General features: G+C 39.4%; 1 protein-coding gene across 2 annotated transcripts in view; it reads left to right on the top strand.

The window, feature by feature from the left end:
* The window catches only part of GYG1 (glycogenin 1), a 16,939-nt gene extending 2,329 nt beyond the window's left edge, over nucleotides 1-14,610 (top strand). The window contains exons 2-8 of one of the 2 annotated variants that reach the window (XM_054836149.1): nucleotides 1,441-1,576; nucleotides 3,439-3,613; nucleotides 3,994-4,156; nucleotides 7,880-8,006; nucleotides 11,134-11,353; nucleotides 11,992-12,042; nucleotides 12,131-14,610. In XM_054836149.1, coding sequence (XP_054692124.1) covers nucleotides 1,441-1,576; nucleotides 3,439-3,613; nucleotides 3,994-4,156; nucleotides 7,880-8,006; nucleotides 11,134-11,353; nucleotides 11,992-12,042; nucleotides 12,131-12,268 — 1,010 coding nt within the window. In that variant the 3' untranslated portion in view covers nucleotides 12,269-14,610. The remainder of the gene's footprint in view (nucleotides 1-1,440; nucleotides 1,577-3,438; nucleotides 3,614-3,993; nucleotides 4,157-7,879; nucleotides 8,007-11,133; nucleotides 11,354-11,991; nucleotides 12,043-12,130) is intronic. The other variant, XM_054836150.1, reaches the window with a different exon arrangement.

Genomic DNA, 14,610 nt, shown 5'->3' with positions numbered 1-14,610 from the left:
TATTGTAGAAGCCTTTTTGAACTTTGTAATTAACCGCTGTAATCTAAATCCCTTGGGACTAGTTGATTTTGCTGCTAAGCAAAATAGAAGGTTTTGTAGCTGGTCTGTAGAGCTTGCAAACCAGGTCTGCAGAGCTTATGGACAATTATGGTACATGACTATCTGTCGTTGACTGTTAAGATGATACTAAGTTAAAAAGATACTGATGATAACTGTCTCGTGGGCTGAGGAGTTGTACCAAACAACAATCTCTCGAAGTAGAGGGGTCAGTATTTTAATCTTACTACTGGACTTGACAGTAAACTTGTAAGCGCCCAGGACCCTCACTCCCAATACCGATCAAACCTAGTTAATAACTTCTGTAAAGAAAAGAAATCACAGTAGCTAAAATAAACTTGACCGTGAAAATCTACTCTTGAAATTCTTAGGAAGAAACTGTCTTGTTGATGGTGTTAAAAATAGTTTAGCAGAGAAGAGCATGCTTCTTTATAAAGTGCTGCAGCTTGGAAAGGAGTACTACATGATGATAGTTAACAGTCTACATGGCAATAGGTAACAACAAACTGAAGTTTAGAAGTTACTTGTTTGCTTTTGTCAGTCCCACCCTGGCAGTTTAAAACAACATGACAATTGAAAGAATGCGAGGCTTGTATTCTGTGGCTTCAATGAGCAGTATATGGCAAAGTGATCCATCTTAATCTATTTAAGATACAGCTGGAGCAGAAGATTATACTTTATAGTAACAATCCAACCTTACCTCTTTTTGCTTGAAGACCAAAAACTGTTGCTGCAATGATGTTGCTTATCATGGGTTACTTCCCGTTTAAATCTTGCATTTTTGCAACAGAGCTGCAACCATGGGTTGCAGAACAACTCATCTGCAAAATCCTGAGCTAGCAAAACTTAATACTGTTGTCCAAGATTTAATTCAATGCTTAATTTTTCACTGAAAATGAAAGGTGAGTTTTACACTGCCCTAACTTCAAGGTTGAGAGCTGAACCTAGAGTAACTGTACAAAACTCTACTGTTACTAACTATACCAAATGCAAGCTCACTGACTCCCAATACTTCTAGCTTAAAAATAGTGTATTAATGGCCAAAATAAGGCTCCTTAGACTGTTTGGATTGTCTTTAACATTTGGCATGACTTATTCAACCTGTGAGCAAACTAGAACTGTTTGATTTTTTTTTTTCTTACAACAGTCTTGATTTTGTTTTTTTCCCTGTGTTTTGCCATGTGCTGAGTTACTAATAGCAATTATAGCTATGCAAGTTTAACCTGCTTCATTCAGCCATGTAGTTAGGCCAAATACGCAGAATTAAAGGGCACATCTTGGAGGTGTCACAGCATGATTACCTAACAACACTAGGTTTCTAGTATATCTGTCTTGGAATAAAGTAGTGGATCATGCTAACTTGACCAAGTTCATTTCTTCCAGACCAGTCTTTTGTGACTCTAGCCACAAATGACTCCTATGTGAAAGGAGCACTGGTACTTGGTTCATCCTTGCAACAGTCCAGAACAACAAGGAAGCTGACTGCACTCATAACTCCTCAGATTTCAGATCTTATGAGGTAAGGTCACTTATACTTCAAACTACCACAGTTCCTGCTGATTTGAAGGTTGAAAAATTGAAGTTACATTCGTTAATAGTAACCTTCCAAAACTCTGGAAGCTTAACAGCTCAGCTTAGCAGAATTCAACTTTTACTATCTGGAATTCTGTAAGCTCTTCAAACATGACACTGGGTTTTTTTTGTTGTTTCTTTTTTTTTCATATGATAAGTTAACAAATGCTCTGTAGTGAGAGCACTAAACTGTGACTTGGTACTGATATTTCAATTGGATCTTTGCTCATTCATAGTCCTACTTAGAACTATCCAACAATATTATATTGCCTGTGTGTTCATTAGTGCTGCGTATGCATGCGGAGGTGGGAGTAGCGGATTGGTATTTATTTGTGTTGCAGAAGTGTACCAGGTTGCGATAACGTAACACAAGCTCTCTTGAAATACAGCAGACACTTCAAATGTCATTTTCTTCTCATGATAAAGTTTGCAGAACTAAAGTAGCACCAACTATGTCAAATCAACAGAGTCTTCTAATGAGGTCATGACAGTACAACAAATGAAATTAACAGGCAACTGGTTCCTACAGCCTCTCTGGAACAGTCTCAGTATGGAGCGGACTGGGTGCTCTTTTCATGTAACAGGAGAGTAAAAAAACCAATTAGCAGCTACGTGAACTACAGATGATAGGTCAAGATTCTCTACATGAGAAAGTTCTTCTGAAAAGATATCTCAATTTATAGACAGTAAAGAAGTAGCTCCAGAAAACGGAGTGACTCCCTGGAGTCTCTTGGCAGCTAAATGGCCTTATCAGTATAAAGATGTGACGTATAGGAACATCCATTCTAGCCTACTAGGTGAGTGTGGTCTTTGAAGACGAATCATAAATGTGCTTATGTGCAAGTCAGCTAGTACTATGCCCTTAGACCAGCGATACCTACATAGTAGTGTAACTGGAACTTGCATTTCTCACTCTGTAACCACTAACAAGGTATGCCTTAAGTTCAGAACCAACTGTCCATACCAAACTGTCAGCATAAAGCAAGCCTTGTAAGGCAGTTCTAAAACTCACTTGCAACCTCTGTGACTCAAATTGTACTGATAATTGCTGAGCATTCAAGATGCAGTGTAGAATAGCGAGACTTTGCAGATGCTTCATATTTTAAGCAGCACGAATGCCTTAACCTCTCTTGAACTAATGGTAATGCTTTACTGATGGTAAAGCAAAGGTTGGATATTTGCCACAAGATTTTACTACGCTCTCTGAAACTTTGTGAACCTTGGGTGAATGCGATACTGGGTCAAAACACTGTTGTACCTACAGCTGTGATTGAGTCTTTAAAACTTTGTGGGATGAAGAAAGTTTTAGCAACTGGGTCTAGTCAGATGTCCCTAACAGTCACAAATGTAGAACAGTGTTGTCGTAACTATTGCATTCAGCTGTTTAGGATTCAGCTACTGTCCTGCTCGAGCTACTCTAACACCTTCCCATTTCTTAATTGCCTGCTCAAAGTAGACTGTTAACTTGCCAAAAATCAGAGCCTGGCTGAAAAAAATCTGTGTAGAAAGCTTGTACTTCATAGCCATGACCTACTGGACTTGGTAGCAATGCCAACTAAAGCCCTGTTTATGGAATAAAGAATAAAAACCCAAACGGACTTCTTTGTTCCCCAAAACGTGCCCATTACAAACTTGAAACCGAGGCAGGCAGGTGTACTTGTGCATTCCAACACACGCGGTCAGCTCTTACGGATGATATAAGAAGTACTGCTGGGTTTCCTGTTATTCCGGTTCTTTATGGAATCTGCCACACGGTTTGGTGCTGGAATAATAATAGAACTCAATCTTGGCAATTGGCTCCTTCCCCAGGAGAGTGCTGGAAAAAGTCTTCGATGAAGTCATATTGGTAAACGTCTTGGATAGTGGGGATTCAGCACACTTGGCATTAATGAAAAGACCCGAGCTGGGTGTTACACTAACAAAGCTTCACTGCTGGGAACTGACGCAGTTTTCAAAATGTGTTTTCATGGATGCAGACACAATGGTAAGTGGTTGTCTCATGGTACCTCTTAATGACCTGGTGTGGGGTTGTTGGACTTTTTTTTTTTCTGTGGGTTGGTCTTGGTTTTGTTGTTTGGGGGGAGGAGGGGTTGGCTTTTTTTCAAGAGGAGGGGTAATAGAGGTCATCTTGCTATTTGGACTAATAACTGTACAAATGTACGTGCCTTTTATTATCTAAAGTCTAATGTAGACTGTGGGGACTATCTCCATAAAGTATTGTCTTCTGTAAGACAAAAGCATTGATATAAGAATTCTTTCATGTCTTAAGGTGGATGTCAAAATCCATTAAAACATGATACCCCAATTCCTAACCTAAAAAACAGAAAACAGGTTGGTTTTTTTTTTTACCCCCTTTACAACTAGGTTTTGTCAAATATTGATGAGCTTTTTGAGAGAGAAGAGCTGTCTGCAGCACCAGATCCAGGCTGGCCTGACTGTTTTAATTCTGGAGTTTTTGTTTACCGACCTTCCATTGAAACATACAATCAGCTGTTACAGTTTGCCACAGAGAAAGGCAGCTTTGATGGTATGTATTAATTTGTATTTCAATATACGTTAGACCCAAATTGGGGTGGCTCAGTAACTACTTACATCTGTATGATAGAATTCTGAACGTGGTGTAGCTACACAAAAAATACATCCTTCTTGCAGTAGAGGCTATCATTACAGTATGTAGTAAAACTAATTTTTTTCAGACTTCATTAAATAGACAAACTAAGAGTTTGGTCTCCAAACCAGCAGCTGGAAGCATTAGCAATGTAGAATCATGGAACAAAAAGTCTTAAGATGTAGCAAGCACAGTACGTGCATTAGTAAATGAAACTGCAGTACTATGCTTCGTGCATTCCTACCGCTCAAGGCTTGAATGTTCCATGCTGACTCAAGTGGCTGTGGAAAAAAAATAGTACTCATCAATTTGTGTGCTGCTTCAGAGAAACGAACATTTGAAGATGCAACCATCTCTTCATATGGCTACGGGATAGCTCCCCGTCATTACAGGGTGGTGACAATCTCTTTCCCAATAACAAGTGCATGTAGCCATGGCTGTTTCCCACTGTAGGTCACCTGGGATCAGCCATTGTGCCCGATTCAAGCTTAAGAGAAGCCAAGTTCTGCTGTCCTATAAGTCCCCTAAATCTACTACCATTGCAGTAAAAGCGCGCTGCTTCAGAATGGCTATCACTGTCTCCTGTCACTAAATTTCATTATGTAACTACTGCAGTAAAAAAGTGTAACTGATAAGATCATAAATTAGAACTTTTAATAGAAAGTAATTAGCCAGCCTGTTGACTTACCTTTCAGTACTTTGTAAAAAGTAAAAATTCTAGATGTCATTCCTAGTTGCAGAATAATGCCTCCTCTGTGTGGCTGCCTCTGGAACACTAATTGCAGTTGCATGCTTAATGCTACCACATGAATAAACTCAAGTGAAAACGAGTACTGCAGTGTAATGAAGGGTCTGTCTGTACCTTGCTACTGACAAGGTAAAGGCTGGTAGCTCTGGGGAGTGCTCTCAAGTGTTGGGTGTAAATTCACCACCAGCTGTGGCAAAAGCTGTAGCATGGTACTGAATTGTTGCATTAAAAAAACCTAACAAAAAAACCAAAACAAACCCCACTCCAAAAAAAAAAAAAAACCAAACCCAAACAAAAAATGCCAAACCCACATCTTTGTGCAAACTGACTGTTGAATAGCTCCAGGAACATCTGAGACTTGGTGATTGCTTCCTCTGAGCTTTGTGCTCATCTGCTAGCAGACCCCACCTTCTAGGTCTAAGGCCCCTGTCCTTTAAAAAAATAGAACTGCTTCCACAATACACTTTCTGACTTGAAAGCTAAAGCCACACAATGGTGAAACTTCCTCCATGTCCCGAACACGAAGCAATTGTTGCAGGTCTTAACAGCAAAAATGGTGGGTTAATGGTTTAGGTACCAAATTTCTGAACTGCAATTTGTACTGCAGCTTTAAAATTTATTCAGTTTTTATTAAGTGGTAGCACTGATCTGAGTAATGAGACCATGGAGACTTATACTACCTGTGCATGAGCTCAGCAGCAGCTTATACTTGGTGGGGAGAAAGGGGATTTAAACTTAAATTGATGTAGGCAGCAATAAAAGTTTCTAGGAAATCTTTTATAAGAGAAACACTTGTGAAGGGCATAGGGATGCAAACTCAACAAGCTACGCGTAACTGAAGTCAAGCTCTAAGCACCCCATTTGCAGCAGCAGTAACTAGGGAATGCAAGCCTACCAGAGGATTTCATGTTTGTAACAGCAGACAAATGCTTCCCATGTAATGCTGTTGTCCAGAAATGGTAGTGACAACTACTTTGTCTATTTGAACTTCACCTTTCTCAATAATAAGGAATATGTCATGCATTAATTTTAGATATCATCTAAAAGTAGTGGAGGGGGGAAAAAGTTTGGTTTTAAAAGAAATCTGTAGGACTTATACCTTAAGAACATTGCTATTGCTTCAACAATCCTCTGGCTCTTTAGCCTGGGATTGAAAATAGTTGCTTTTTACATATAAAGATATCATGCAGCAAGACTGTATGTGTAGGTATGTAGCTAACGTAACTACTGCCTGATTCTTTCACCGTATGCCTAAGGTTCAGTTTATACAACAAGACTACTGTTGAAATCTGAACGAGGGCAGCTAAATGCTGCTTTCAGTGGCTGCTTTGGCACAAATGCATGCAATCTGAAAAAAAGCTGAGTATGTAAAACGATCTGAGAGAGAGCCTAAGTTAAATACATTGTTGCTGCCCCTTCAGTTATGAGCTATCTGTTCTGAGAGGGCATCCCGGACTTTCTTCTCTTTTAGATGATCTTACTGTTGAGATAGCGTATGCTTAACACAGCATTCAGAAGTTAAAATGAAACATAGCTGAGTAAAGAGCAGGGGACTTGTCTGCCGCCTTTGACTCTGTTCTCTTGTGATGGGCACAACTTCTTCAAAAATGCTTTCCTTCCTTCGAGTTGAGAGGCAAGTCAGAGGTTTGAAATTACTGGACTGAGTCTCTAGGCCATTTCTCACTCTGCAATCTGCATGAATGCTGACAGCTGTAACAGGATACTGAGAATTTATATTTGTCGGGGTACTCCCCGTACATCTAAGTTTACGCCCAGTGTCTAGATACTTCAGTTGCAAAAGGCAAATTCTGCTCAAACATCAGTGAGGGTGTAAACCTCAGTACTGCCCTAAATCTAATCATAGGCCAATAAAAAAACCCTCTTCCTGAGTCAGCAGACACTGAGTGCTTCAGAAAATTAAAACAGTCTCTTTTCTAACTAAGCTATCCATTTACCTACTCTTTAGCAATGTTACTTGTGAATGCAGTTACAGGTGAAGGGAAGACAGCAAACAAAAGCTGGGAGATGTCCTTCAATCTCATTCATAAGAGGAACAATTAGCACTTTAAGTATATTCACTGCAATAAAGAATGAATGGATATAACTAAGTTTTTACTTCTCAGTAGCTGCTTAGAAACTAGTCTGCTTTAGGGCAGAGGCTATTTTTTTTTTTAGCTACTCTACTATTGACATACCAAACAACTTCAGACTCATTTGACCTCATTACAACCTCTGCTTGCAAACTGAGGTGACCCCTCCCAGTACAGCAGGTCTGGCCATAACGAAGTTATCCTCACTTAGGGGTCAGCAGCTTTTTTAGTACAGAACTGGGAATGCCTATTGCCTGTTAAGGGATTTGATGAGGTTTTAGTGGAGTTGTCACCAACACTAAATGTGTGTTCCTTACAACAGTGTCGGTAGAGGAATCCAGGGCTGCTGGTTTAGAAGAGCACCGATAGCCTAAATGTGGCATTGAGATGTTGGTCGTGCATCTGTAAGCATAAGTAATAAAACTAATTGTTGGCACTTGGATCTTCTGAGCTTCAGCTTTCCTGAAGCTGAACAGTACTCAATTGTCAAGTCCTGTTTCTTGCTGCTTTATGCAGCTTGAACTTAAGCTGTAAAAGAAAATGAATGGCAGGGTTTGTGAGCAGCTTGCTATCTTTTAGCAAAAGTAACCCCATGCATACTATCTTTTTTCATTCCCTGCATTTTTTTTATTTTTCAAAGGCTGCAAGGTTTACAGGGTTGTTCACAAGTAGAACTCTAGTGCTCCGTGCCAAACTCCTACTGGAGTGACAACTGCATTAGTGACTCTTAATTAGTGAAGCGATTGAAAAAGATCCTAAAACAGCTATCTGATGCTTGTAGCCTATTCATGCTTTCTCTTTCAGGTGCAGATCAAGGGTTATTAAACACCTTCTTCAGCAGCTGGGCAACAACAGACATAAACAAACATCTACCATTTATTTATAATTTGAGCAGTACTTCTGTATATTCCTACCTTCCAGCATTTAAAGCGTAAGTTCAAAATTGTAAGTCTTTCAGAGCTTATATAAACTAATTTCTTGTAACAGAGGCACAATGTGAACTTTCACAGCTTTTTCTAAAGGGAGGCCATTATTGTCACTAAAAGAAGGTATAATAGTTTCCTCTCTTTAAAAAAAAAAAAAGTTGAATTAATGCTAGTTAAATGAATCTTCTCATGATAAATGCAGAGAGAAAGCTGTATCTGTAGCTTAAACCTCTCATCCCTGGTGGTAACACTGAAGTGGATTTAGAATAAGCACATTTGACATGAAACTTGGAAAAGGAAGAATGGCTACTCCAGTATGGGATACTATTACTGCTCTAACCAAAGGCGGTAGCTCTGGAATCTGCCTGAGCTGAACTTCAGCATGTCACTGGTGGTATTATTCCCACCTAGATACTTGCCCTTTCCTCACTCAAACTATTTAAGGTATTTAACCAGTATTTACAGTTCATCTAATCAACCTATACCATTCAAATGAACGTAGTGAATGAAGACTTGTATAAAGCTAGAATTCTCTCCCAACAGTCTTTCCAGATCTCAGACAGTTCCTTAAGTAATAGCAAGACGGAACAAAGACTACAGCCAACCACCATGCTATTGCATGTTTCCTGTGTAAGGAAAACAACTATCTTCCCTAGCTAGCAGTATTGGATTTGGCATGTGAGTAAATGATAGGTCAGTGGCAGGGTCACTCAGTGTTATAATAAACACAGGAGGAAGTGGGGGGAAGCATGGGAAGGTGAAATGTTACACAGAAACTCTTATTAAGAGCCGCAAAAGTTGGGGTGTGGGGGGGTACCAATTGCATAAAACCAGTCTGATCTCTGAATGACATCAGGTTACTAGCGTCTGAAGCGGCAGCTAGCATAAGCAGGACTGTTGCTGGCTCAAGATCAAGCTATGTCTTGTGATCAGAATACCATTTGAAATCCTGTTGTGCTAAAAGCAGAACACTTATTTAAAGAAATATATGCAAGCCTAAGAATGACTAAGTAGCTGGATAGCATTTGATAAGCTAACAGCTATTGTGAAGTATGTCCTCTTTCCATGGCTGGTGGTTGTTAGTCACATGACCTTAAATTTACAAATGACCTTGTTGCCACAAAAGACTAATTGGATTTGAGGGCTCCTGACAAAAATTCCATTTAACTGATTGAATCAATTGCCTAACTGAATTCAGCAAACCTTCAAAAGTAGAATGCTGGAAGCGCAGCCCTTTTAAGTAGAGTACCCTGCTCAATAGGTGGAACAATTTCCCTTGGTTAGATCAGCAGCTACACTCCTGATAATCAGCAGTTGGAATGAAGTGAAATTTAAACCTACTGACATCAATAGCTAAGTTTTTTCGCAGCTTTGTACAGCGAGACTAGATTTCACAGCAGTCTCAGTAATCCTTTTTCCAAAGGAAAATGCCAATTCATGACAAATGCTCTCTAACTTTTCTGGGAGATGGGGAAAGACAGATTAGTTGCTGAGGCCAGTGTGGACATAAAGCTTCCCAACAGTTGAGCTTAAATGTCAAAAGAAAGTATTTTGGATCTAGAAAGTATCTAGAAAACAGATACTGGAAACATTGTAGAAGCTTGGCATCTGTCAACTGTTGTACAGGCTCTAAGCGGACAGAATACTAAGAATACATTGCTCCATTTGCAGCAAGTGTAACATAATGCTTCTTAGCCGTTCTCTAGTTTAGAAGGCCTTGGCTTTGTTAAAGAATGTCGTTTCCTCAGAACAGCAGCCTAAGATGAAGGAAAACAGCCTGTTAGTGCTGTGACAGCTAATAAAACAAAGGTAGTCCTCTTATGCTAAATACTGATATACGGAGTTTAAAGTTAAAGCCCAGGAACTGACCTCTTGAAGACAGACTTTTTTTTCTTGCAGTTAGTGTAAATAGTTAACCTTGTTTCACACACATATAGGTTTTCATTCTGCAATAAGATCAGTTGTGATCAAAATATTGAACATGAATATTGAAACACAGTCAAGGATCTTGCACTACTACAGACCCACCCTGCTCCCTGCAAATGTATGCTGCCTTGTTTTGAGTATTCTGCAGTTTTTGAAACACACCTACGTAGTCTCTGTATGTGAAACTCCTTAAACATCCGAGTCCTGGTCAAAATGACCAGGGTGCGCTTAACAAAATGTTAGACAAATTAGTTTGGCATTGTTATGCATTTTAATTATATTATGTTAAGAAATCCTAACGTGATGCAAACTGAACTAGGTGAGACAGTTGCTGTTACTAGAGAGACTGGTATTGCTTGTTCACAAAACTGGCTTGAGCTGAACTCTAGTTCTGGAACCATGGAAGAATGGAATGAATACGGTCTCTAAGCTCTTCACCTCAAAAGAGGTGCCTCTCATCTACGCTCTTAATGCAAAAGAATATACTGGTAGCATTTGGGACAGATCTAAAAGTCCATATGAAAATGGAGTTAAAATACTTGTTAAAAAGAAACAAACAAAAAAACCCCTGCTACCGCAAAACCCACCCACTGCTAAACTAAGGTTATTTAGAAAATAAGTTGGTTGTCTAGCAAGACCCTGCTGTGCTAAAATCAGAAGTCCTCTGAAATGCCTAGGTTATACAAAGCTACTATTTTTCAGGGACACAGTCTGCCTGCAGCAGAACCTTCCAATGATCCTTTTCTATAGGGCTGTAAACTGAAAGGGAGACTCTAAAGCTGACCTTTCTCTACGTAATGCTTCTAATGCCTAACTATGTGGATCACTGACTTTGGAGTAGAATCTTTTTCACTTTTAAAACCAGTTCCGATTGCAACGGCTGCTTGAGACTGCTCTCTCCTGAGCTATGGACGTCACTCTACCTAAAGACTTTTGTTGGCTGTAAGTACTTAAATAGCCCAGACCATTAGGTTTTGGCTGTGTTCTGACTAGTGGTTTGCACTTTCTGTTGCATAGTGCCGCTTTCAGTCCCAGTAGGCATTGGCAGTTTGATTGTTTAGTGTTTAGCCTCCTAAATATATTCATATTTGTGTTTTCTGGACACCTACAGAAACTGCAGGTTTAAAAAAAAATGTCTGCCAGTCAAAACTCTTGTTTTCTAGACACCTGCACAAACTATGGGTTCTAACTTTTTCTGTCCAACAGGTTTGGTGCAAATACTAAAGTGGTGCATTTCCTGGGAAGCACAAAGCCATGGAACTATACATATGACTCCAGAACAAAAAGCATAAAAGGCAGTATGGATGACCCTAAAATAGTTCACCCAGAATTCCTCAACATGTGGTGGGATACCTATATAGCTAATGTTTTACCATTACTAGAACAGCATGGAATCGCTAAAGAAACTACTACAGGTGTAAACATGGTATGTGCTTTAATGTTCTTGTAGAAACTGTAGAAAGTACGGATGACAGGTTCTTTACCATTCCACTGATTTTCCTTCCCTCTGTCCAAGGCAAAGCATGTGTGTGGTTTAGTTTGTGGGATGCAGAGTGTTTTGGTTTTGTTCTTTTTAATCTTGGAATAAATAATATGACAGAAGAGGAGCATGCTATAGTGGTCTTGAGGGTAGCTGTGTGCTTGCCTAAACCAATGTAACTAATGGCGCACAAAAATTATACTGTAGTAATTTTAATATATACAGAGAAGGGCCCTAACTCTTAATGTGTTGCAGCTAATCAGGTTCTCAACCAGAAGAACCCCAGTTCAGCATGCAGTATGTACATACAGATCTTGCATGGTGAAACAAACTTAGGCAAGCCTAGGATAACTAGAGAATGAATTCTTATGTAGCCTGGCAGGGATAAATCCTGATACTCATCAAAGCCAAAGTAATGCTTCTAACTCTAGTTCTCATTCACACAATCTGACTGCAGACTTTATAGTCTTAGCTTAGTACACGGGCCAGTTTAAGTTCTCAACCTTTCTAAGACCAAAGTTACTGACCTCTTAATACGTGCTTTCTCTTGTTAATCTTACATCTTTATAATGAACTATTTGCAGCTATCGGGCTTGGTCTATACTCTGGCTTTCTCTTGTGGCTTCTGTAGAGAGGTATGAAGAACTTAAACTTTTCTTCTTTTTTTTTTTTTTTTTTTAAATCCCTGCTAACTTCTGTAACTCTGCTTTGTTATTTTGCTAGGAAAGCTGCACAATCCCTGCCCATTGGCAATGCTTGCTGCTGCGCATGAGAACGTCTACTTCGTTGTCCCATTTTATGGCCTGTTGCTCACTGGCTGTGCAAAGTATTTCTATATTTTTACTCTGCCTTTCCTTTTAGACAGAGGTTACAGAGGCAGTGTCCCACATATCAATATCAGCACCATCACCAGCATTACCAACTGTATCTTCAGAAGAACGCAAGGAACGGTGGGAACAGGGCCAAGCTGACTATATGGGAGTGGATTCCTTTGACAACATCAAGAAGAAACTTGATACCTACCTTCAGTAGAAATGCCTGTCTCAAACAGTGGTGATGCAAGGACTTGTTCCAGAACTAACAGCTAGAAAGGTGTAGATGGTGGTCAGTTACACTTGCTAGTAGCTTGATGAAAAACTTCTTGGCTGAAGGCCTCTGCAGTGCTACAGATGAAGACTGAGCAAAAGCTAGGAAGCAGAATTCCTTGGGCCACCTGTAACTGCCCAATATCCAATTCTCCCTACTAGATAAAACCAGGTATTTTCAGTTTAAATTTTCTTCTGTTGTGATCAATTGGCTCAACATATTCCTTGAAACTGGGTTTGTTACCTCACCTCATTAAGGTGATTAGCTATGATTCCTTTGCTTGCTGTTTTAGATGTAAAATCTAATTCATGGGATTGCTCGTACACTAGAGTGGTAGCCATTCTGCTTTACCATAAATGTATTGATGACACTGGGATACATACAGATGTAACAGTATTAGCACTGCTTTGCTCTTCCAGTCACAATTGCACTGAAGTTTTGACCAGGTTCTTACGCACAGTGCCTACAGCATGGCAGAATGCATTTTTCAGTTCTGTATACTATGGGACTAGTGAACTGAGTTTTATCTGTTACTTGCAATATTGCACTTGATACAAAAATAAAAAGTTGTCATGCATTTCTGGCTTCCCTAAACTCTTGAGCAATAACAAAAAAAAAAGGGAGCTCTGAAGTAGTCCAAAACATTCAACAGGTATAACCCTTAAGCTTTGCTGATGTTACTCTAGCTATCACTAGCAACTGTCCAGCTTTTAGTTCTGTAATTATTTAGAGTATATAGTCATTTGCCAGGGAGCTGTTTAGGGCCACTCCCCTTAGGGCAAGCTAATAAGTATAGGATGGCAGTGGAGGAAGTATCTGCTGAAGCTGCTCACGTAAGAAACATGGAGCTTGGGAAGAGGGAATCTTTCTTTTGGTGACTGAAGAAACATCATCCCTAATGTAAGCCCTGTACACTGTGAACTTGTTTTTAAACAAAATGGTGATGTTATTTTGGCAAGAAAAGAGCTTGCTAAATAGCTTCTTAAGTAACTATACCTACCCTGATTAGGAAAACTACTCTTTCCGTGTGCGCAGAGAATAAAAGAAAGCACTTTTTTCCCCCCACACTCAGGCTACAGATTGTAATCTAAGATGCATGGAAAAGCAGTAAAAATACCACAATAACAAAAGCATGCTGAAGACAGACAGAAATTGGCTGTTATCTGTACTAAGTTTCAGATCCATCCTTTAGCCAAATTACTGTTCTGTCTTTGACAGCTATGCTGTGTACTAGTCCAGAAACACTGAAAAAATATTTCCTAATAAAGGAGGATTTTGGCAGGAAGCTAGTAAGGGTGCTAAACTTTTAGCCTAGAGATAAAATAAACAGTCAACAAGCTCTCACCATTTGCTGGTAAAGCAGAAGATGTAATCTGGGTATGAGAGTTAGTTTGTTTTAACTTGTTTTTACTACTTAATTGCTCTAAGGTTCCTTGGTCACCATTTAGCAAAAATGCTAAAGCTGAGGTCCAGACCAAAGTAGCTTGTAGCTATTTAAAAGTACAAAGCATCTGAACCCCGAGTTGTAACTAGGCCTTTCCTGTGTGGGTTTTTCTTTTGCTGTGTTGGGTTTTTGTAACAGATAAATTTGAAGTTGTGTGAAAGCAGGAGGGATTATTAGTTACAATCTGTGGTGACAGAAGTATACTTTAGCCAACAAGTATAAATATTGGCATTCTGCATGCTCACAAAATACTCTGTGGAAAATGATAAAATAAGTCTTTTGAAAACAGCTAAACAGTCTTAACTTTGCTCCCCTTGTCTGTATTTGTACTAGAGAATAGGCACGTTACTACTTTTTAAGCTTAGTTGGAAAGAACTGGAAGTGTAAAAGCATGAGACCTGAAGACTGAAACTGGAAAATCTGTTTTAGCATGTAAGTTTTGTAACATTAACACAAGATAAGGAGAGATGCCGAATAAGATGAAAACCTGCATGTTTGGGGTTAACAAATACAGTTAGTAAAGAAAGAAAACCTATAAAAACATTCTGTCCTAGCCTCTGTGACTCATACTATGGTCAAGTGTTTACCCACAGCCTCAGGAAAGCAAAAGGCATGATATCTATACCAAACTCTATGCAGCTTATTTTCAAATAAAATGACCTTTATGTCATTA

This window comes from Grus americana, chromosome 9 (assembly GCF_028858705.1).
Source record: "Grus americana isolate bGruAme1 chromosome 9, bGruAme1.mat, whole genome shotgun sequence".
In the NCBI taxonomy this organism is placed as follows: Eukaryota; Metazoa; Chordata; class Aves; order Gruiformes; family Gruidae; genus Grus; species Grus americana.
This window is presented reverse-complemented; position numbering and strand designations above follow the sequence as displayed.